The following is a 21,103-nucleotide window of genomic DNA, read 5'->3' as shown; positions in this document are numbered from 1 at the left end:
GTAAATAGCATTTTATAGTGAGCAAGACGATCTCTATAACAGACCAGGACACCACGCACCTCCAGTCGTTTTGACCACGTTTGGTCCATGTAGGTACTCTATGGGGTGAAATAAACCCTCTGGGGGTCACTTTGATGACATCTTACATCACCTTTCCACCCAAAAATATTGTTAGATTTGATATTTTGTTATGCCCTGACATAAGACTTCGTTTTGACCAACTTTGGTCCATGTACCTTATGGGGTGAAATTAACCCCCTGGGGGGTCATTTTAGGGGGTCTTACATCATCTTTCCACCCGAAAATATTGTTAGATTTGATATTTTTGTGATGTCCTGACATAAGACTTCGTTTTAACCAAGTTTGGTCCATGTACTTTATGGGGTGAAATAAACCTTCCGAGGGATTCACATTAAAGGGGGTCACTTTGAAGGCATCTTACATCACCTCTCCACCCAAAAATTTTGTAAGATTTGATATTTTTGTGATGTCCTGACATAAAATCTTGTTTTGACCAACTTTGGTCCATGTACCTTATGGGGTGAAATTAACCCCCTGGGGGGTCACTTTGGGGGGTCTTACATCACCTTTCCACCCGAAAATATTGTTAGATTTGATATTTTTGTGATGTTCTGACATAGAACTTCGTTTTGACCAATTTGGTCCATGTACCCTATGGGGTAAAATAACCCCCCTTTTGGGGCTTTTTAGGTCTCTAGAGTCCAGATCCACCCGGTGGGGTCACTCTTCCATACTTTTTGTGAGTGACATGGTTGACCCCAGTAACTTCAAGGGGTCAAACCTTTTGTACCTTATGGGGTGAAATCTTCTGTCGCAGGCTCCCAGACTAATAGCTTCACTTGTAAGATGATACATTTCATAAAAAAAACACACATAGAACCATTAAATATGTTTTCAAATTTGTAGATATGTGCTATTCAGAATGAAATAACATTTGTGTTTCAGAATTTTTCGTCCTTAATCAATTTTAATGCAATATATTACGAAATTGTTGCATAAACTTTAAGAAAACTTTTCAAGCACAATGTTGATAAAGGAATATCGCATCCCCATGCCTTTAAGTGTTGACGAATACAGAATAGCTCAGTTGTACATGATCCAGGTTTGTTACATTTTCCTCCTAACTACATCAAGATTTTATACCTAACGTTGCTTTTGTCTGTGTTAGTGTCTAAAAATTGTAACATGAAATACTAACTCAGAAAAAGAGTAGAGAAGAAAGCCAAGGAACTGGGAGTGGTGTGGAAATAATAGAAAATGAACCCTACACAGATGGCCCTGGTGGCAAGGGGCAGCACACACAAAAAGTTTATCATATTGGCAAACACATACCAGGTACAAATGTGTAATTGTGTATGCTGCTATTTCACTGTGCATTCAACAGTTCATATTGATTAAAGGTTTCAAATAATTATTCAGGCTATTCCAGAAAAAAAAAGTGTTTGCACAGTATTACTGAATAACCTTTTTTTCCAACTATTTTGTTGCTTTTGATTAAGATTGCAGATTCGAACATTGCATTAAACTGTGTATGTGTAGAATAGCATTGTTTCAATGTTATAGCTGTGCAGTATGGAATACAATTGCGCTTTTTTGCTTATTGACAATGTCATAAAATCTACTTGTTTTAGATTTTATCTACATCTCAATTTGTTTCAGGTTGGTTGGTATCTTTATTACCCAAGAACGCTTTGATTGTTGAAGAAGAAGCATGGAATGCCTATCCATACACAAGGACACGTTACACTTGTCCGTTTGTGGAGAAATTTTCCATTGACATCGAAACTCGTTATTTCAATGATGCAGGAACTTCCGAAAATGTGTTTAACTTGTCGTCTTCAGAATTAAAAAATAGAACTCTAGGTATCACAAAATATTTCTTTTGTTATTTTTTTTTGTTCTTGGTTATGAATTCAGTCTTGGTGAGAAACTTCAAGTACTATAATGTGTTTCACAACAAAAAATTTAAGTTTTGCAATTTACTTATCAAAGACATATTTTCATTAAAAATATTTTAAAGTTTAACCTCAAAGAATATAATATCACAAACCGACAAGATCAAATTACCATGGATATTGGCAAAGAATATTTTATTTTATCCTGTTTGTAATACTGAAATCTAATTTGATTCACAATTTAGACAACATCGATATTGTGAAAGAGCATTCAAGTGATGACAAAAAAGAGGAAGATCTCAAGTTTTATAAATCAAAGAAAACCGGTCGAGGTCCTCTGCGCGATGATTGGCTGGCCGAAGTCAAACGTCATGAAGGGAATAGTGACGAAAAATTCATGTGCGCTTATAAACTTTGCAAAGTGAGCAATTGTAATACTTGTGATATTTTCTGTATAACGCCAAACGCTTGATGTAAGGTCTTCAAACAGCAATTCAACCGTTCTTGCATCCTCCAAAGGAATTACGTCTCAATGTGAATCGCTTGATGTTTGGCAGTAAAAGATTACAAAACACAACTTTTAGGTATTGTTGTTGCCTTGAGTGTTCTACATGATTGTTTTTTATTTTTAGGTAGAATTCAAATATTGGGGAATGCAATCAAAAATAGAAAAATTCATTCACGATACAGGTAATTTGCTGGCTTTATTTTTAAATTTTGTTTTAATAGCATAAATTATTATAATTAAAAATTATCATGTAATCAAAAAATTATCATTAAAAAAACCTCATTTATTGATTTGAAGCCCATAATAGTTATACAACTTGGAAACATAAACAATAGTCAAAATGTCAAATGCGTCCTTCTGTGTGCATTGCCAATTGCCATGTTTTACTATATACACAAAAACACACGTATGTCATTAATATTTTGTATACTTTTTAACACTGCCAAGGTTTGCGAAAGGTCATGCTGCGAGCTCACAAGCAAGCCTGGTGCTGGCAGGACGAGTGGTTTGGCTTGACGATTGCCGATATCAGAAAGTTAGAAAGAGAAACCCAGCTGGCTTTACGTCTTAAATTCGGAAACGATGGTTTAGCGAAGGAAAACGATTCAATGGAATCAGAGGTGAAGCAAAGGGGAAAAGCTATTCGTCATATTTCATTTGAAGTCTTTTTTTTAGAGAGTGAATCATAGTGATAGCTGCTGTAACACGTATTATTCTGCTTATAAATTTTCTCTTCATTTTTTTAACGTTAAATTATAAAGCTTTAGTAGATTGACTGTACTGCAGACATACAAAACAGCATTACTTCAACGGGTTTAACTTTTTTTTATTGCACAAAGAAATACAACATAATTACAATTGAAATGATTAAAATGTATTTCTTTGTGCAATAAAAAAAATGTTCAACTTGTTGAAGTTATTTTGTTTTAAAGTTAAAATTCACAATTAATGGCTTATCTAACGCATTTGTGTTGTTTGATCTGTTGGAGGTTAATGGATTCCTGCTTTAGTTGTCTACAAACGATAGTGCTTAAGTCAAAACCTTCATCCTTCCAAACGTAGAAGCATTGAAATTGGCATTCTGATATTGAAGAAAAATAAGACTTATGAAATAGTTCTATCAGCAAACTTGCCAGGGGGAAGTACCTGGTGATAGTGTATCATTCGTGAGCTGCTAACTCTTCTTGCGTGTTAGGATGACGATGATGCCAATGATTCATCGTTAGGTGACAGCACCACTGAAGATATGTCGAATAACGAAACGATCATGTCATCTTCAACGGCTCGAGGACAAAGTTTGTAACAATGCATAACGTTTCTATCAAGCGATTTTTTGAAAACAATACACAGATATCAGTTTTTAATGAAGCTAAATAAAACGTAAAAAAATAAAACCAATAAAACGTTATTTGATCATTTGGTTATATAAAGTGGACTCGTAATCATTATCATTGCACGTAAGTGGAACGATTTTGGAATTGTCAAGCTCTTTATTGATTAAAAGTGATCTATACGTAGTATGGTTAATTGGTTATCGAAACATTTTCATGTATTTTTAAATCTTGTGATCAATACGTGGACACGTACATCGATGTAAATCGAATTTTGTCGTCAATATATTTTATATGCAGCGCCACTCCTGCAAATTTGATGCTTATTTACTTTCGCTTTTTATTATTAACTTGCAATCAAGAGTGCAGATATATAGGTAGTTTGTCATATCCAGGTGCCAGGAAGAAGCTGGTGAGACAAAACTCAACGAGTTCTGCCTTGTCCAGCCGAACTGCAATCGACCACCAAGAAGGCAAGTAGTTGCAATGGTGTTTGAGTGATGTCTTTTATATTCTCCGTTTCTTGGTCTAGAAATCATACAAGTAATCTCCAACGGAAAACGCACTTTTAAAACTTGTTTTAGCAAACACACCGACCGATTTTCGATAGATACTATTGTGTCAAAAGGCTCATAATTATTGAATGCAGCTTTGCGGATTCACTTGACAGATGAAAAATGCACTTTTTTATACTGGTTTAAAGCGGCTCTTGCAACCTGGAGTTGTATATTAAAACGGGTGTAGGCCTACTGGTAAATTTTCCGTCTTCAATTTGGTGTTTTTACACGCATACCGCTATAAACTGGCTAATTAAATTTATTGAAATGGCATAGTAATACGACATCGTCAAAAACATTACCTCTAGGATGTTGCTCGTTAAAATGCGCAATGCTGCAGAGAAAGGAAGCTTATCAATGTTATTCTTTGCGTTTTGCAGGCCGCTCTAACCAAACCACTGCCTCCGACCCTGGGTCACAAAACATTGGCAGCGACAGCTTTGACGTCAGCTCTGACGAAGACGAATTTTTTGACGCAACAGGTGACTATAGCCGCTATGATAAGTGTGCTTGCATTTTTAGTTGATGAACAGTGAACACACACGTAAAAATCGCATTTCAAAGCATAAATAATTAAATATTCTTTACATGTGGCCAATTGTCAAATACCTTCTCCGCTTAAATTGTTGCATCGTAACCACAACTTTGCGATTTTGTTGAAACATAAACAAACGAGAGATTAAATTCACAGATTTCAAGAAACTTTAGACAAGTAAAAATTAAGTCGCAATAGTTTTGCGGAAACACAAATTTACATATTATAAACGCTTTCAATGTTTTTCTGCTGTATATTTAACCTTGTTAGCTTATTTAGTAGAGTCATAGCAACATTGTCATTATTGACTTTGTACAATATTCTCCTTTCAGTTAAGTGTTGTGCGATTAGTTTGTATGTAATCTTAAGGTCATTTCCTTCGTTGAAATGCGCTTTCTCGTTCGTATAGAATCAGATTCGATATCCCATCATACCTCTTTCGCGCACATGTGCATTGCGCAGTTCATACCATACCTTTTGTATTTTTTTACAAGAAGAATTCATGAAAAATTAAAATTTAATTCAGCAAATGGATAAAAAGGTTTTTTATTACTTAAAATGGCTTAAAGGTTGTTTTCTTATCAAACACGGAACTGGCCTGGCAAGCCTCAATCGATTTTAATTCGTAAAAAGATGTTCTACTAAATGTCACCGGTGGTGGTCCTGGTATAGGTATCTACTTAAGAACTGTACTTTTGACAATTTGAAGCCCAACGTTGACTTTAGCTTGTTGTGATCGTAAAAAGTATTTCTAAAACCCACTGCGGATGCCCGCAAATACAACGTATATAAAACACGCGTGATACAATCGATACATTTCAATGTTATGTCCTTGCATTGTTTCCTAATATTGCACTAGTTAATTTGGCGGGTAGGCCTACTTTCAAAATTATAGATTAGCGTGAAGCTAAGCAGAACATCGATTCTCATCTTTCATAATCACATAATGCAGTAGTCCGCTCTTGGCTTATCCCGATTGAGCAATTTACTGGAGGCACCTTGCTGTGCATTGCGCAAAGCTCACTGCTTGCAGTTTGAGCACTTTGGCAAGGTTGGCGGTAGTACCATTTTTGGAGCTTAGGTTCCACAAATGGGAAAACGTCACACGGAAGTATATAATCTCCGTGGCCATACCCAGTGTACCCACTGCACTGAGGTGTGCACTGTCTGCAGTAGTATTTATATTTTGAGTTGAAGGAATTTCATGCACAGAAAGAAAGTGATTGTGCGCCTCAACTTCCGTAAGACGTGCTGCACTGTAGGAGCTGTAATAAAGGATTCTTAACTATGACCGTTCTTCCGGAGTTAAAACTACACAATAGAAGCCGATTTTCTATGAATTCACAATCGATCAAGTTACTAGGTAGCAACGTACGAGTGACTGATGTGTTGATCGTTTTTTTTTTTTTTTTTTTTTTTTTTGAGTTAGCTCAACTGGCTTTCTGATTAGGTAGATTATAAAACAAGGCAGATAATAATTACGACCTGTCTCACGTATGGTGGAATAAGGCCACATATAAATGGGTTCGTATATCGCTCGCCAGACCACTTGGCGAACAAATGCGGTTCACAATACAAAAAAAGATAATACAAGTTGTGTGCTGGTTTCCCGCTTGCATAATCAAACCATTGAAGCTTTGCTCTTGCGAACCAAAACACTTTAATCTTTCTCTATTTTTTTTGCTTTTTAAAAGTAACGCCCGTAACAACAACCGTCTGATTGTACTGCAATATTTTGTACAGACGAACTTCCTCATCATTACTCGTCGTTGCTGGATGGCGATCCACCGACATCAACGAATATTCCGTGGAAATCCTTGGAAAACATTTCAAACTCTGGTACAGTGCTTGTCTTTGTTCCACATAGCGTACATGTTTAGCTAATGAACTGTTTTGTGATATGCTCAGTGCGAGACAACAAAATCCGTCATGTTTACATTGATTCAACGTCTGCAGATGTTGAATCAATGTAAAACTGACGGATTTTATCGTCTGGGGTGTTTATGTGAATTCAAATAGAATACTGCAAAGCGAAACGAAGAGATATAAAACTGAGCAAAAAGTTAATCGGTCAAACGCTTATCCAGGAATCTGGCTTATGGTTAAGTCATCAAGGAAAGACCACTTTTTGTAGCAATGCTTCTATTCGTATAATCTTGATGGGCGCGCTATGTTGTGTTATCGACCGAGCTGTCAAACATACCTGCTTTCATGGCTCCCAGCAGTTGCTTTACAAACGCGCTAACTTCCTGTTGCAATGACTAGATTTCAATGAGAAACTTTCATCGAAGCAACATCAGCAAGTCGATGAAAAGCAACAAAGTACGATCAGTGACGCCTTTGATCAGGTGCTCGATGTTTTAATCCTTTATTATGTGAACATTATCCTCGCTCTCTTATTTGCATTCTGCAGACGACACGTGATTAATTATTCGTACTAGTTTATTTTAGACTCTTTGAGAATTATGAAGTATTATATATGTTGTAGTGTTTTTGTGGCCTGCTTCGAAACTTTCTTAACATACGAGCGGTCCCAAGTGATAATGAAATAATGTAAAATGATAACTTTGTTAGCTGGGATAGTTTTTGTACTTTCTTGAAAACGTTTTATTTTTGAAGTTTCGCGTGTCTTTGAAGCTGTCCACTGTCCAGCGTATTCAAATAAGGAATTCACCACAGAATTGTTTGTTTGTGCATATTCCACCAAAATGTATTTTTGAAAATGCTCAATTGTTGAGACGATTTGACAAATAGCTTCGTCAGTGACATGAATTAGATTCCGCAATCAGTAATCGCCTGCAGCATTCACAAACTAACTTTGTAAACTCATCTTTCAGGCGGACAACCACCTTCCTTCATCCTGTCAGTTTAATGTGTTGTTTCTGATCATACATGGCGGCAACGCACTTGAAGCGTCTGGCCACGGGATACAGTCAAACAAACAGGTACGTTTGAGCCGAAGCTTTCACCAGTTTCTTTTGAGTGAAAGTTTGACGTCATATTGTTGTTCATGTGGGATTGTGGGCATTATTTATCAGCGTTTCCACTTAGGTTATTTACAAATCGTATCACGTCCTTGAGGAGAAGGTTGTCACTGTCAAAATAATTATGCTGTACTGCGTTATGTATATTGGCAAAAAAACGTCAACATAACGTCAATATAGTTTACCCTTACGTCAACGTAGGGGTAAAATATGTCGTCAGACGCCATGCGATAATTTAACAGACCTTTATCATGACATCACTGGTTTGCTCAAAGAAAGTTGCTATAAAATCTCAATATTTAAATTACATCGATTGAAGTACGGTCCACGATTTACCTTGTATGTTTTAAGACTCCTCATCCACTTTGCATTATTACATTCTGCTGTAGAGCGATCTACAAACACTCAAGACTACTTTTGAAAATGTCACAAAGTCTCATTACAAAGCGGCTATCGGCCGGGTGGCAATGCGTTTGGTGGCTTGTCCAGTGGTTTGTAATGACGCCTTCCACTTGCTGCAAAAGTAAGTTGCTTTTTTGTGCGAAATAATAATAAAACTCTATGAACTTGCTTTGGCTTGTGTTTGTTCAAACTGAATGTTAGTAGGCCTATGCTGTGTTGCCTCCAAAAAAAAATTTTTTTTTTATGCTATTGATGTGATTACAACAATGGATATTGAGGTTCACTTGCATTCGTAACAACCGGATTTTGAATCACTAAGCTTGAGTAGTCACAGTTCGGAAAATCTCTTTTGACCATATTATAAAATGCAATTACTTCTTTAGTTTGAGCCCATTCGGCCACGACAATACAATATCGCACGAACAAACGTTGCCCAGTGCTTTGGTATCTCTCTTCGCTACATCATCGTCTCTCTACCAAGACAATCTCAACTCTCTCGTCCTTTCGTGCAATCATGAATTCAACTCTTTCCTTGATTCTCCTGAAGGAAACGGCTTCCATGGCCAGGTAAGCCAATGGTGTCATTCCTCAATCCAGTGGTGTGTAGATTAAATCAACGTGAAACCTTCGGAGCTTTTCGTATGTTAAGTCGTCTCGTGAAGTATAAGCACTATACACTAAGCAGGTTTGCCTATCATGTGTAATTGTGTATACTCTTCCCGTTCAATGGTAATCGTGGTTCTATGAGTTTGCCTATTTCTGCTAAAGAAAGATTTGGCCTTTGTTTGGCAAAATATGTCAGCTGTTCTGCAGAGCTTGTGCAATAAATTGGTGCATAGAATTATTTCTTGTATAACTTTCTATACATATAGTCATACAAATTAAGTTGATACAAGTCAGTTTTAGGCAAAACATTTGCTGCTACCCTTACACTTATGGTTGATTCGAATTGATCCACTGACAAACGATAATCGGATGCGCGAAATGAGCATAACAATTTGAACGCTGTCAATATAGAGGAATAACACGCTCAATAAATGAAGGTGTTCCTAGGTTTCATCACCCGAACCTGTCTATTCAATTGTACTGTATATTTCAAACTGTAACTAGAGAGAAAAGTAAATTTTGCTGAACCATAAACATATGATTGATAACAAAGTAATTGGGGAAACCAAATGCATCAATGCAAAAAAAGGACTGATTTGCTGACTGGGAAGGTCCATTTTTCATCCATTTCAAGCTGTTGTGATGAATGCAGAATAACAGTGTCCTTATTTGCAGGTGTGCATCATCAGTGACACGGTTGGCAGTATTTTGGGCTACGACATGTTGTGCGGATGTTTTGACCGACAAGGCGACACTTGCGGCAATCGACATGTAAGTTTCACAGTCACAAGGTCTTCGCTCTTGTTTCCATTTCGTTTATGCAGCTGGTAACATTTGCTGAAAATAGTTTTAATTGCGTTAAGCATAATGCTTTGTCTGTCGATCTTTGGATTCAGGGGCGGGCGAACTACCACCCAGGGCATGTGGCCAACAAAAGATTGTTATGCGATTGTTATATCACGAGTTGCTATAGAGCATGACACTTCGTCGTTATTATTACTTCGACGTGAAATTTCTTCTTCCAAATGTTCGTTCATCAAAAATTGATGAATTAGTTTTAAAAAACATTTTATTTCGATTATTTTACGTATTCAATATTTTTTCTAATATATAGTCCCATACGGCAAAATGCGCCGTTTTTACATTGATTCTGCAGACGTTGAATCAATATAAAAATGGAGGATTTTGCTGTATGGGATGAGACCCTTTGAAAACTTGATTTTTTATGTACAGCTTTTACTGTCAAAAGTTTGTACACTTACGTTTGGTGGTTTGCTGCATTTATTTTCATTTGAACGATCTGTCGCCTTTAATTCCAAGGAGAATATTTTACTTTTTTTCCACAAGTTTTTTTATTAGGGTTTCCACATCAGGTTTTTCTATATTCAAACCCAGATGTGGAGGAAGCACTATTTAGTAGTTTTTCCACATTCTTTCAAAACTTAAAATTTTCTCATGAAATAGCCATGGTGGAAGAATTCATTAGGATCAACGGTTGGCGCAATTAACTAAACATGACACTGCTAAGTGCGTTAGTCCTGGGGGCTTGGCGTACCTTATTAGCTCCTTTGTATTGTTCATATGAGTAAACACAAGTCGAGATGAATTTCGCGGGACATATTTTGAGAGGATCGGCAGGACAGCTGCTACTACACTCGTTTCTACTGCACCCGTTAGTGGCGCTGGTACCCCACAAAATTTGCATAACGTCGAATGTTCGCATAACTCAAAACACTTCATTTTCAAACTTGGGTTTCTGTTGCCAAAACTAGGCATCTGAGTTTCGAAAACTAAACCGAAGTGGAAACCCTGAAATTTGTTAATTAGCCAGTTGACTGGCTCTGCACTCAGCTTGTTGATTCGCATTGTGCATGCGTTAATGCTGCTTGCTCAGCAAAGTGTTTTAAATTTATCACACAGAGTATCGAAGAAAGCAAAAGGACAAATTTTGTTTTGTTTTGCATGATTTCTATATTGTCTTGCTATAGCGATTGAATGCTTTTTTTTTTTTTTTATTTATTGCCCAACCATCACTGCTTACAAAAGTTGCGACTTCGAAAAAGTTAAAACTATGTAAAAATGTCAACTTTTGCGAGCTGAGTTGGGTGAAGCGTCAAAACCGTCTTGTCTCTTGCGGTGCCAGGGAAAAGATGTCACCCACACTTGGAGCATTTCCAATTCCCTCAGCCTGAAGGTTGATGCGCCTGTGCAGCGCTTTCAAAGCGACTTAAGTCGTGTTTCCGTTTCCGCACTGGGTAAAAGTTCCACTTCTCAAAGCATTGACAACTCATTTCTATCCGTTTCCGCACCGAGAAGCTTATCATATTCTCTTTCGCCCAAACGACGATCAAGTCCTAATTGCCATGCTGACGCACAGGTTTGATATTGAGTTTGAATACGAGTAAACTGTGAATGATCTACCTCTTCTAGTTTGAAGCTAGGGCTTGCTGGGAAAATGCAGATGATTTGTCCAATTTATTATAATGTAGAAATGGCTGCATGTTAATTAAAATACTAATTGGCTGGTAATCTCGGCTCTGTAATTATTATCAACATAACTGAGATGTACAGATATCTGAGATATTATGAAATGTTGGGAAATCTTCTACTCATTCATTGAACAACTTAAATATACTTGGTAGCAGTTTTACTTCCTTTCATTGCAACTTATCCGAAACTGCACGAAAAGTTCCGAAACTGCACGAAAAGTTTAATTTGAGTTGTATTGACACAAAATATGAAGGCTATGTTGCATTATATGGTTTCATTACTTATAAGTTTGTTTTTTTTTTCACCGAATGGTTATTTTGTATATTTTTTCGCTTGATTCAGCAACTGAAACGAGATTGTATTTAATGTTGTTGCAACGTGTATTACTTGTTTACATACCAGGTGTGGCTTCAGATGTCACGTGAATGCAAAAGCGTTCAATGGATATGAGCCGGTTGGCGCTATCCACTTCATGTGATGCCAGAATGTAAAATGCCGTTTTCAACGTTTCAACAACCCAGACAGCAAATCAACTATATTTACTAGGTCTGCAGACGTTGAATCAATGTAAAAAAATGGCTGATTTGCTGTCTGGGTAGATGCAGTTTTTAATCTCAATTGTCCGATAAATCGTTTCAAAGTAGAGCAATGGATTAAAAGCTGCAATTTTTTCACATTTCAACAACTTAGCTTTGCTTCACCAACGCAGAGATCTTCAAGTTGTTCCGGAGCAAGTGAAGCTCCTACAGAGCGCTCCATCTCCCAGACAGAAAGCTCCTCTTCTGAAACCTTGCTCAAACTTGACTTTGAAGTCTCGGAATTCTTCATGCTAGGTTTGTTATACGTTTATACCATGTAGTATCGCTGTGGATGTAGGTGTCGAAGAGGGAATGATCATTAACATCTATAATGAATCTTCAACTTACAAACGATAGTAACCTGTATTGTTGTATTTTTAATTGTTTTAGAATTACGATAATTTTCTTTGAATTTTTGGCAGCACGTGGCGCGATACAAAGCAGTTTTGCCAGATGTTTTTTTTTAATTTACTGGGAATTTTTTTTCACTTCGATGCGGTTTGTTGACGTATGCAGTTTTTCATTTCAGTATAGAAGTGGTACAGCCACAGGCCTGCATTGAGATTAACAGCTTGATGTTTATACTTGCCACTATTCTTTCCGCGTAGGCCTAGAAAAGTTTGTTCCAAACGTTATATGCTATTTTAGAGAGAATGCTTTTCGTCAATTGTTTCTATTGGCACTTGACATTACTCCAAGATTATCACCACAAGTTGAGAACTCATCGTAGCGATAATAGGAAAAACAGTGTCTGCCATTTTATTCTATCCAGTTTCCACAGTCCCAGTCTGCTGCAGACGAGCTTTGTTTAACTGTAATATCCTTTGTTCCGCTAAAAATTTTTTGCAAATAGATTAAGATTGGAATTTATTGGTTCGTGATGTTATTCAACAGTTTGTGATTCTGCAGGGTCTCCTTTGGGTTTGATACTGGCGTTGAGACAGCTCTCATCTGGCAATGACACCATCATGCCGTCCACCAGTGTCGGTGACCAGATAACTCCACAGAAACCAGCTTGCCGCAACATTTACAATCTCTTCTACACTGCCGACCCTTCTTCGTCGCGAATCGAACCTCTTCTTGACATGAGGTACAACTGACATTTTTTCGTTAAACTATTTTCGAAAATTTTCGCTTAGTGGCATCACATTGACATGCAGTTGGTAGTTTAAAGCCTGTCGTATAGTTTGTCATGCTAACTGATACCACCACTGTCTGTCTTAGATTTTCCAGACTTCCACCAGCGAATGTAGGAAAATACCAAATGTATCCTCTTGGAGACGGCCAGTCCATTGCTATTGGTTAGTAGGAGAACCTACAGTGTTCTTATTTCGTTACTTTTACTGTAAATGCATTGAAGGAACCGAATTGATTGAACGTATCAGATTGCGTTGATTGAAACCAAAGTTACAAATTAAATGTAAATTGAAGTGGAGTTCAATTGAGTTGATTTTTTCCTGGTTAGTGTCTTGCTTAGTAGCATAAGTGCTCATTCGAAACAATGCACAGACCATATTAAAGAAACGTAAGACTTTTGATACTAGACTTGGCTTCTCGTTTATAAAAGTTAGATAGCAATGAAAGAAGTCTTCAAACAATCATTCATTTTTTCCACATAGCCACGTCACATCTGGTAAAACAAAGACAAAGCAAGGACATAAAAAATTGCCATTGCAAATATATTTTTGTTGCGCTCTTGCAAAATTGCAACTATACAACTTTGCCACATGTCTCCTGGAACTAGTGAACTATACAAAAGTCTTTTCAGGAGATATTCTTGCATCGAGCTCTCATTATTTCAGCGATTTGACTCACGGAGTGTCCAGGAGAGGCAGTGGTGGTGAACCACCAAGAGCTGTCAGCAACAAACAAGCTACTGAATGTGTTCAACAAAGTAAGACAGTTGCTTTGACCTAGTCTCATGTTGCTTAGCTAATAGCTATGCTGGCTTTTAAGCTGTCGCTTTTATATTAGTTTTTTGTTGTTTAACGTGAACGTGCGTTATCAATTTTGATTCTGATCTCTACGTTGTCCGTTTCAAAAAAAGGGAAATAGTTTTCACCGTTCATGTCATCCTAGATAGCAAATCAGTCGCTTTTTACATTGACTCAACGTCTACCGAATGTAACAAGCGACTGATTTTCTTTCTGTGATCGTTTTATTTTCAATTCAGCTTGGCTGTGAATAACCATCACTTACCGTGTGTAATGTGTATAGCAAGAACCATTAACAAACCACCTATCCCAGATAGCAACATCCGTCATTTTTACATTGAATCAATGTAAAAATAACGAGTTTTGCTATCTGGATTACAACGTTGTTGTGCAAATGTTCGTTCCGGTGTTCGTAGTTTTGTGTTGGATTGACATTTGTTTTTGGTTGTTACAACGTAAACAAATGACAAAATGTTAATACCTGGACTGCAAATCAGCCAAACGTTGAACCAATGTAAAAAAACCGGCTGATTTCCTGTCTAGGTAAGTGTATAACAAACGCTTTCTTGCTAACACGCATGTTAGAGGATTCATTGCATGACGTGGTGGCATCTGGTGATGACGTTCATTTCGATCTGCCTGCTGGTGCGTCCCGTGACGTCAATTCGAAAGGTAAATTTTTCATCAGTGCCGAGTTAAGAAATCGATGTGCTGATAAAGAGACTACAAATAACTGTCATTTCATAACTACAAGAACACACATGCGGTGTGTGAGTAAGTGGACTACTCATTTGTTGAACACTCGCGATGTTTCTAAACGTACCCTTGCACGATTTGGACTTGCAGTGTCTTAAACAAAGCTTCAACAAGGGGATATTGCTTATCCCAATTATCTAAACCGAAAAATTACGTTTATAATAACTGATGCAGCGTAACATAGTACTGAAGCTTTTGAAAGGGTTGCCTCATAACTACACTATGCAATGCATCCCTGAGATTATTTTCTTCAAGGTGTGATGAAGCAATTTAAGTGATATTTTGTAACCCAGCCTATTTTCATACGTTGATGTGCAGATCGCTTTTATCAAGCTTTAGGCTTTACAGGTTTCTTGTCATATTTTGATTTTTTGAGTCACAACCTCTACATACAAATTCCTAAAATTACCAGGATTACGCTTGAAAAAGACTTTGGTCCAAAGATGCGTGTCATATCTTTTTGTCGTCATTTTCTCTTCAGCTACCATATGCTCGTATCTACCTATACATTCCATTACGATATGCTCTGTCTGTCTACTCATATGATCTAGTATCTAGAAAGTAACTTATACTAAAGTGGTGATACTTTTAGTTGCTAAGCGTTGGTGGGGAGAAAAGCGCATGGACTATGCTCTCTTCTATCCCAAAGCCTTGTCGGATTTCCCGTCCTGTGTTCTCCCTCATTTATTCCACTCAAGCTTCTGGGAATCCGCCGATGTTGCTGCCTTTGTTTTAAGACAGGTAGGTAGATGACTCTGCTAACACAGTAGGCATTGCAGTTGCGCGTGTTATCGTCCGGTCAGCAGTCAGTCTTCTTACGCTGATTCAACGTCTGCAGAAGTTAAATGTATCCTATTATGGTGTTGGTGTTTTGTCATACCTGTGGGAAAAACTAACTGACCAAACTGACATTTGATTCAAAAATAATAGTTTCACGTTGGTGCACACTGCACATGCGACCTATCAAATGAACTTTTAGCTCATGTAACAAATAAGCCGTTTTTTACATTACAGACTGCAGACGTTGAATTAATGTAAAAAACGGTTGATTTGCTGTCTGGGAGCTTTCTTGTCGAAGTTGATGAATATCTTAATTTAATCACAATGATTTGCGTGACTTATTCAAAGCTTTGATTTTCCCGCACCAGGTAGTGAAGCACGACCAAGTGCAGATTCGCTTGAATGATTACAATGACATAGTGCGGTTCACACCAACCACCCCCAGAGAAAAATGGACGAAAAAGAGAAACCAAGTTAAGCTGAAGGTAAATTGAATCTTTCAGCTTGTTCACGAGTAGCAATTGGCGTCATTTCATCATCGTTCTACCATTTACGTCTTTTACGACATCGTCGCTTTTTCAATTCTTAAATTATTGATATTTCATTTATTTTCTTCAGCTAACTTTTAATTTAGACTATGATATGTTGTTCAACGTTTTGTACAACATCGGCTCACAAACGTTTTATTAGGAAGTACAACAAAATTATAGCTTTTTACAAAAAATCACGGTTTTGTCATTGTCGTCAGTGTAATATTAGAAACGTACCTTTAAACTTTTAGTTTTGTGAGAACTTGCCCTTTAGGTTTGTACCTGTGTTTCGTATTTTGCTTTACGCGCTTTCCATGACCTTTCAATGGGCGTCTGTTGAATACGCTTTCTTGACAGCGGCATTTCAACTCCAATTGTAATACTAAGTTTGCTCGTTTTAGTGCTGCAGCCATGTGGGCGTTTATGTTGAAGTCTGAGTACATGTTGAAGTTCAAATAAAGTTATTTGTTTGCATATGATTGATAGTCAAAGATAGTTAGACGTCAAGGTTTTCGTGTAACAGTGCAGTCAGCAAGCATAGATTGACTTTATTGTTCATACATCTTTCTCAGAATTCGTCGCCAAATCACAGAGCAAGAGACTCTATAGCTCTGGAGAACGATCCGCAGGTGATCACGGGCAAGTTCATGTACGGACCACTCGACGTCTACGCTTTAAAGGGAGAGAAGGTTGACGTTTACGTCATGACCCCTGTGAGTGAGAAGTAAACTTAGCACGGTGACACTGCAAGAAAGCAAACATTAACACAATTGCAATAGATTGAACTTCGCTTTTAGATCGTTGTTTACTTCACAAATGTCGTTTGTAAAATTAACAAAATTGCTATGAATTTTGAAGCAAACTTTTCTGTTTGCACTAATTGAATTAACACGCAAATTTCCCTCCTAAGCCACCGTCGTCAGAGTGGATGTTGCTAGGGAACGAGGTGACTAACAGCAATGGCAGAGTGACGTATACTGTTCCTGATAGTCAGAAGCTTGGACTTGGCATCCATCCCATCAAGATGGTTGTTTGGTGAGTGTTGTTGGTTGTGTGAAAGATCGACATTTACTTCGTGAAACTTAGCATTTATAAATGCATGGGGATAATCACAAGGCCTATCTTGACGTGCACTGCTTAAGGAAGTTGCATTATTGGACGCGCAGCTCCTCTCTTCCTGCAACATTAGAAAGGTCAACTGTCATTCTGACAATTGTTTACTACGCGCTACTAGCTTGCTTTCTAAGAAAAAAAATTAAATTGCTTTAAAGCAACTTCCCTTATATCACCCATAAAAAGTACATTATTTTGTTAATCAGAGAAAAACTTCTAGTGTGGCGGTTAAGCCAAAAGCGGATGTAGCTTCGCATCCCCATAATCGAGAATCCCTAGCACGGCTGTGGGTATGCAACAATAAATAAACTTTTCCATCTTGTTTTTGTTTTCAGTGGTGATCATTCCACAGCCGACAGCTACCTGGCCGTTCTTCCACCGGACACAGATTGTGTCATCTTCAGCATCGACGGATCGTTCACTGCCAGCGTCTCCATCATGGGATCCGATCCTAAAGTGAGGCCTGGATCCGTTGATATCGTCAGGTCAGTGAAGCCTCAACTTTGTAGAGTTGTTATTTTTACATCATTTTAACATTAACACACGTTGTGAAAGATATTGTGTAGATATTCTTTGAAATATGTAGATATGCGATTTCTTCAGAAAACAAATATTCACACTTTTCCTCTTATCCAAAATTTTACGTGCAAAAGTCCAACGAACGTATTGTATTAGCCGAAGTATCGCTCACTTTCTGAACTGACATCACCGCGCACCCTCGGCGTTTCAAAAACATCCATGTATTGATAGGTTTTGGCAGGATCTCGGCTACTTGATCATATACATCACGGCACGACCAAACATCATGAAGCACAGAGTGGTGACTTGGTTGGCGCATCACAACTTCCCGAAGGGCTTGGTTTGGTTCGGCGATGCGCTCACTGCTGATCCATTGAAGCAAAAGGCCACATTGCTTAAAACCTTGAAAACTGAGGTGAGAAGCTGGCCTTGTGTGGTGGTATGGGAATTTTAATATTTAAATAACTCTATCGAAGTCTAATTACCAAATGGGATTGTTTCACCAGATTTAATAAAATTGTCGTTACAGTAATTTTTTAATACAGTATTTTTAAACTTCAGTACAAACTGCACTACGCTGCTGGCTACGGGTCGAGCAAAGACATCTGGGTCTACACCCAACTTGATATGCGAGAAAATCAAATTTACATTGTCGGAAAAACGTCAAAGAAACTTAACTCCCAATGCTCCGTAAGTTGCATTCCTTCTCTCTAACTTGTACCGCACTGTGGCATGATATGAAAGCCAACCATCGTGGGACTCACATTCCACTTTGGTCGGTATACTGTATATAGTGAATACGTTGTTATGCCTTTCAATTTCGAGAGATATCTCCACGGTGTGTAGTTGGATACTGCTTTATAACCATCTCTAAAATTAATAGTAGTTTAGACTTGTGCTAATGATGCAAAAATATTTTGCTTGTCAATCAAATGCAATATTTCTTAAATTTAACTGAAACCATTAGATGTTGTTGACGCATCTGTGAGCGTTAAGGCAAATCAAGCATGGTTGTGATGTAACGTAATATGTTTATAACGTTAGGTATTAAGCGAAGGATACTCTGCCCACCTCAGTGATTTGAAGTCGAGAGATCGTGTTATTGCTGCCAAGTTTAATGCACAGGTACGTTGGGGACGTTTCTTCTTATGTTGCATACTTAACGTAGAGGCTCGGGTATTTTATGAAAGTTTTTATCGAGAATTAAAGAAAACGGTTTGTGACGACATGTGTAAGTATCACATTGACAATGTGTCGTTGCACTACGAAGGCACAAAGTTAAGCTTTGGAAGAGAATTGATGATTTCCACCCCTATAACTTTACTGTACAGTATGTTTTTTCGGCAGCCGATTGCAGCAAGAATTGACAGCGATCGACACCGTGTGTCGCCCATGAGGCTGGCCTCATCAGGATCGCGCCACTAATACATGTCACATACTGTACAATTTGCATACAGCACAGTGGAGCTTCGTATCGTTTTGTTGCGTTGACTAAATTTTATTTAAAGCCTATATTTTGCGTAATGATGTCGATTTATACAAGAATTATTGAAATCGTTAAAATCAAATCGCGTGTTAAACATTTTTACAACATTTGATTCTGAACCTGTTCTATTTCCAGATAGTTTTACGCAAAGGTTACTTTGATTTGCCTGGTCAAACCAATTCACTCAAGAACAAATCAACGTTGGACAAAAAGAGACGGTCGCTAGCCAAAAATCAAACCAGTTAGTCTCGTTGGAAACGTCTTATAACTTATCGAAACCGTCTTTTGGTTTTTAAACAACATTGAGCAAACATAATTTTGAAGTCAATTTTTTTTTTTGCTTTTGTCTTAAATGAACTTGTGACTACGTAGCCTACATATTTCACAAGCGACATTGTTCGATTCTTTCGTCGCACACCAGGGTTCCAATCAAACGTCTATGGATTTTTTATTTTTTTATTCAGCTTTTTCAGTTTGCATGTATTTGTAGTTTGGTGCGTTTACACAGGTGAGATAAAATGAGATTTGTACGAAACAGCATTTGCTTTATTTTCTATGCGTCGTTTTGACTCCCAACCGCCAGCAGTAGTCAAGGTTGTCGCGAGATCATGATATTTGACAAATTGACAGCTCACATGTCACATCGAATGTGTTGAATTTCAATTCGATTTCAAATAGACGAAAATGGTGACACATTTCACGATTTTCTGTCATAGAAAAGTCGCTTTGATTCGTACAGCGTTCAAATATGCTTTTTTGATTATATGTTACAGGATAAAACAAAGCGTTTTGTGTTGTTTCTCAGGCGTGCTGCTGCCTTTGAAAGTGTTTAATTCTCACTTTTACTGTAAACTCGACCGTACTGTTACTGTAAAAGTAATGACTGTAAAAATAATCAACAAAAACGTCGTGGATCTCGTAATAATGTGCAACATAAGGTGAAATGTTTTTATTGAAGAATCATAAATCGATTGTGTCCGCACGCCGGTAGATTGAATACACACAGTGCAATTAGAAGGTGTTTGTGCGACAAACCCTTTTCAAGTTGTAACTTAATCATTTTATATGTAAATATTGATGCAATTTGAATGTTTTATTTGGATGTTTCCTATTTATGTAGTAAAGGGAATTGTTGATTTTTTCTGCATGCAAAAGCGTAGTTTATGAGAATTCAAGGTTAAAAATACTATCTTTACTCGTTTTGATAAAAAAGATATATACATTGTTTTAAAACACCCTCACCATTTTTTTTTTGTCAAAATGTGAAAACTGCATCTGTCTTCCCTGGTATTTACAGTAGTAATAATAATCATGTTTTTATTTAATAATCATTTTGTAGTAATGGGTTCGATGACACGACCGACCATATATATCATGTGTCCCATAGCCTGCATGCCATCGTCTTAATAGCTGAATTGGTTTAGCGCGGACGTTGTGCTCGAAGAAAGCACAATATCGCGCTGTGCTGGTTCGGCTCTCGGAGTGTGCGCTTGAGCAACGCATTTCAGGAATGCTCTCTATTCAGCGACGAATAATACACCGACAACAACATTTCAACAATCGGAAACTTCACTGTCAAACACGATGACAGACCTGTGTCAGTTGTTCAAGGCTCTTTTCAAAGCCTCTACAAAATGCGACACTGCCAGGATTAAACTCTCAAAGAAGCTTTCCGGTCCGAGGATAAACATTTTCACAGTCAAAGTTACCACAACTCAAGGAAACGTACAACAAACACTTTTGATCAATTTTTGCTTGAATCCGATCTACTTAGTTAGACCTATTTAGTTTCGAGTCCATATTTTTTACTTCCATTCAAGCGTTCGTTTAGTTGTGAGGTTGTTTGTTTCTGTACGTAAAAGGTTCATCATCTACAACTCTGTTATATTTATTTTTGTGCTGCTTTTTTAATTTATCTAATTTGATATTGTGGTGATCTAAGCGGGACACATGTACCCAGAGGTGGGCACCCGCTACTTTTATAGTAGCGCGCTACCGCTACTTGGACCAAAATAGCGCGCGCTACCCGCTACCAATTTACAAAAGTAGCGCGCTACTTATGTCTAAAATGACCCTAG

General features: G+C 37.6%; 1 protein-coding gene across 1 annotated transcript; it reads left to right on the top strand.

Moving 5' to 3' along the window:
- The first annotated feature begins 1,045 nt into the window (after positions 1-1,045).
- LOC145765271 (membrane-associated phosphatidylinositol transfer protein 2-like) lies at positions 1,046-20,203 on the top strand. Its single transcript, XM_082577074.1, has 30 exons — positions 1,046-1,123; positions 1,224-1,356; positions 1,681-1,884; positions 2,162-2,337; positions 2,549-2,606; positions 2,872-3,044; positions 3,620-3,719; positions 4,151-4,228; positions 4,693-4,794; positions 6,591-6,686; positions 7,113-7,195; positions 7,685-7,792; positions 8,221-8,354; positions 8,617-8,800; positions 9,515-9,610; positions 10,983-11,216; positions 12,039-12,162; positions 12,817-12,997; positions 13,132-13,208; positions 13,676-13,801; positions 14,427-14,513; positions 15,190-15,338; positions 15,746-15,862; positions 16,480-16,620; positions 16,818-16,942; positions 17,356-17,505; positions 17,771-17,954; positions 18,101-18,229; positions 18,584-18,664; positions 19,161-20,203. Exons 1-30 carry the CDS (start codon positions 1,046-1,048, stop codon positions 19,269-19,271), a joined length of 3,819 nt encoding a protein of 1,272 aa, XP_082433200.1. The 3' UTR covers positions 19,272-20,203.
- The last annotated feature ends 900 nt before the right edge of the window (positions 20,204-21,103 follow it).

This window comes from Aplidium turbinatum, chromosome 1, assembly GCF_918807975.1.
Source record: "Aplidium turbinatum chromosome 1, kaAplTurb1.1, whole genome shotgun sequence".
Taxonomy (NCBI): Eukaryota; Metazoa; Chordata; class Ascidiacea; order Aplousobranchia; family Polyclinidae; genus Aplidium; species Aplidium turbinatum.
This window is presented reverse-complemented; position numbering and strand designations above follow the sequence as displayed.

What these genes read in the sequence shown, in the direction of transcription:
- LOC145765271 (XM_082577074.1), top strand. Translation starts at nt 1,046, where the DNA reads ATGTTGATAAAGGAATATCGCATCCCCATGCCTTTAAGTGTTGACGAA. An exon ending in TTCAACGGCTCGAGGACAAA is followed by an intron (nt 3,720 to 4,150) that starts GTTTGTAACAAT and finishes TGTCATATCCAG; the next exon opens with GTGCCAGGAAGAAGCTGGTG. An exon ending in CTGCCTTTGTTTTAAGACAG is followed by an intron (nt 15,339 to 15,745) that starts GTAGGTAGATGA and finishes TTCCCGCACCAG; the next exon opens with GTAGTGAAGCACGACCAAGT.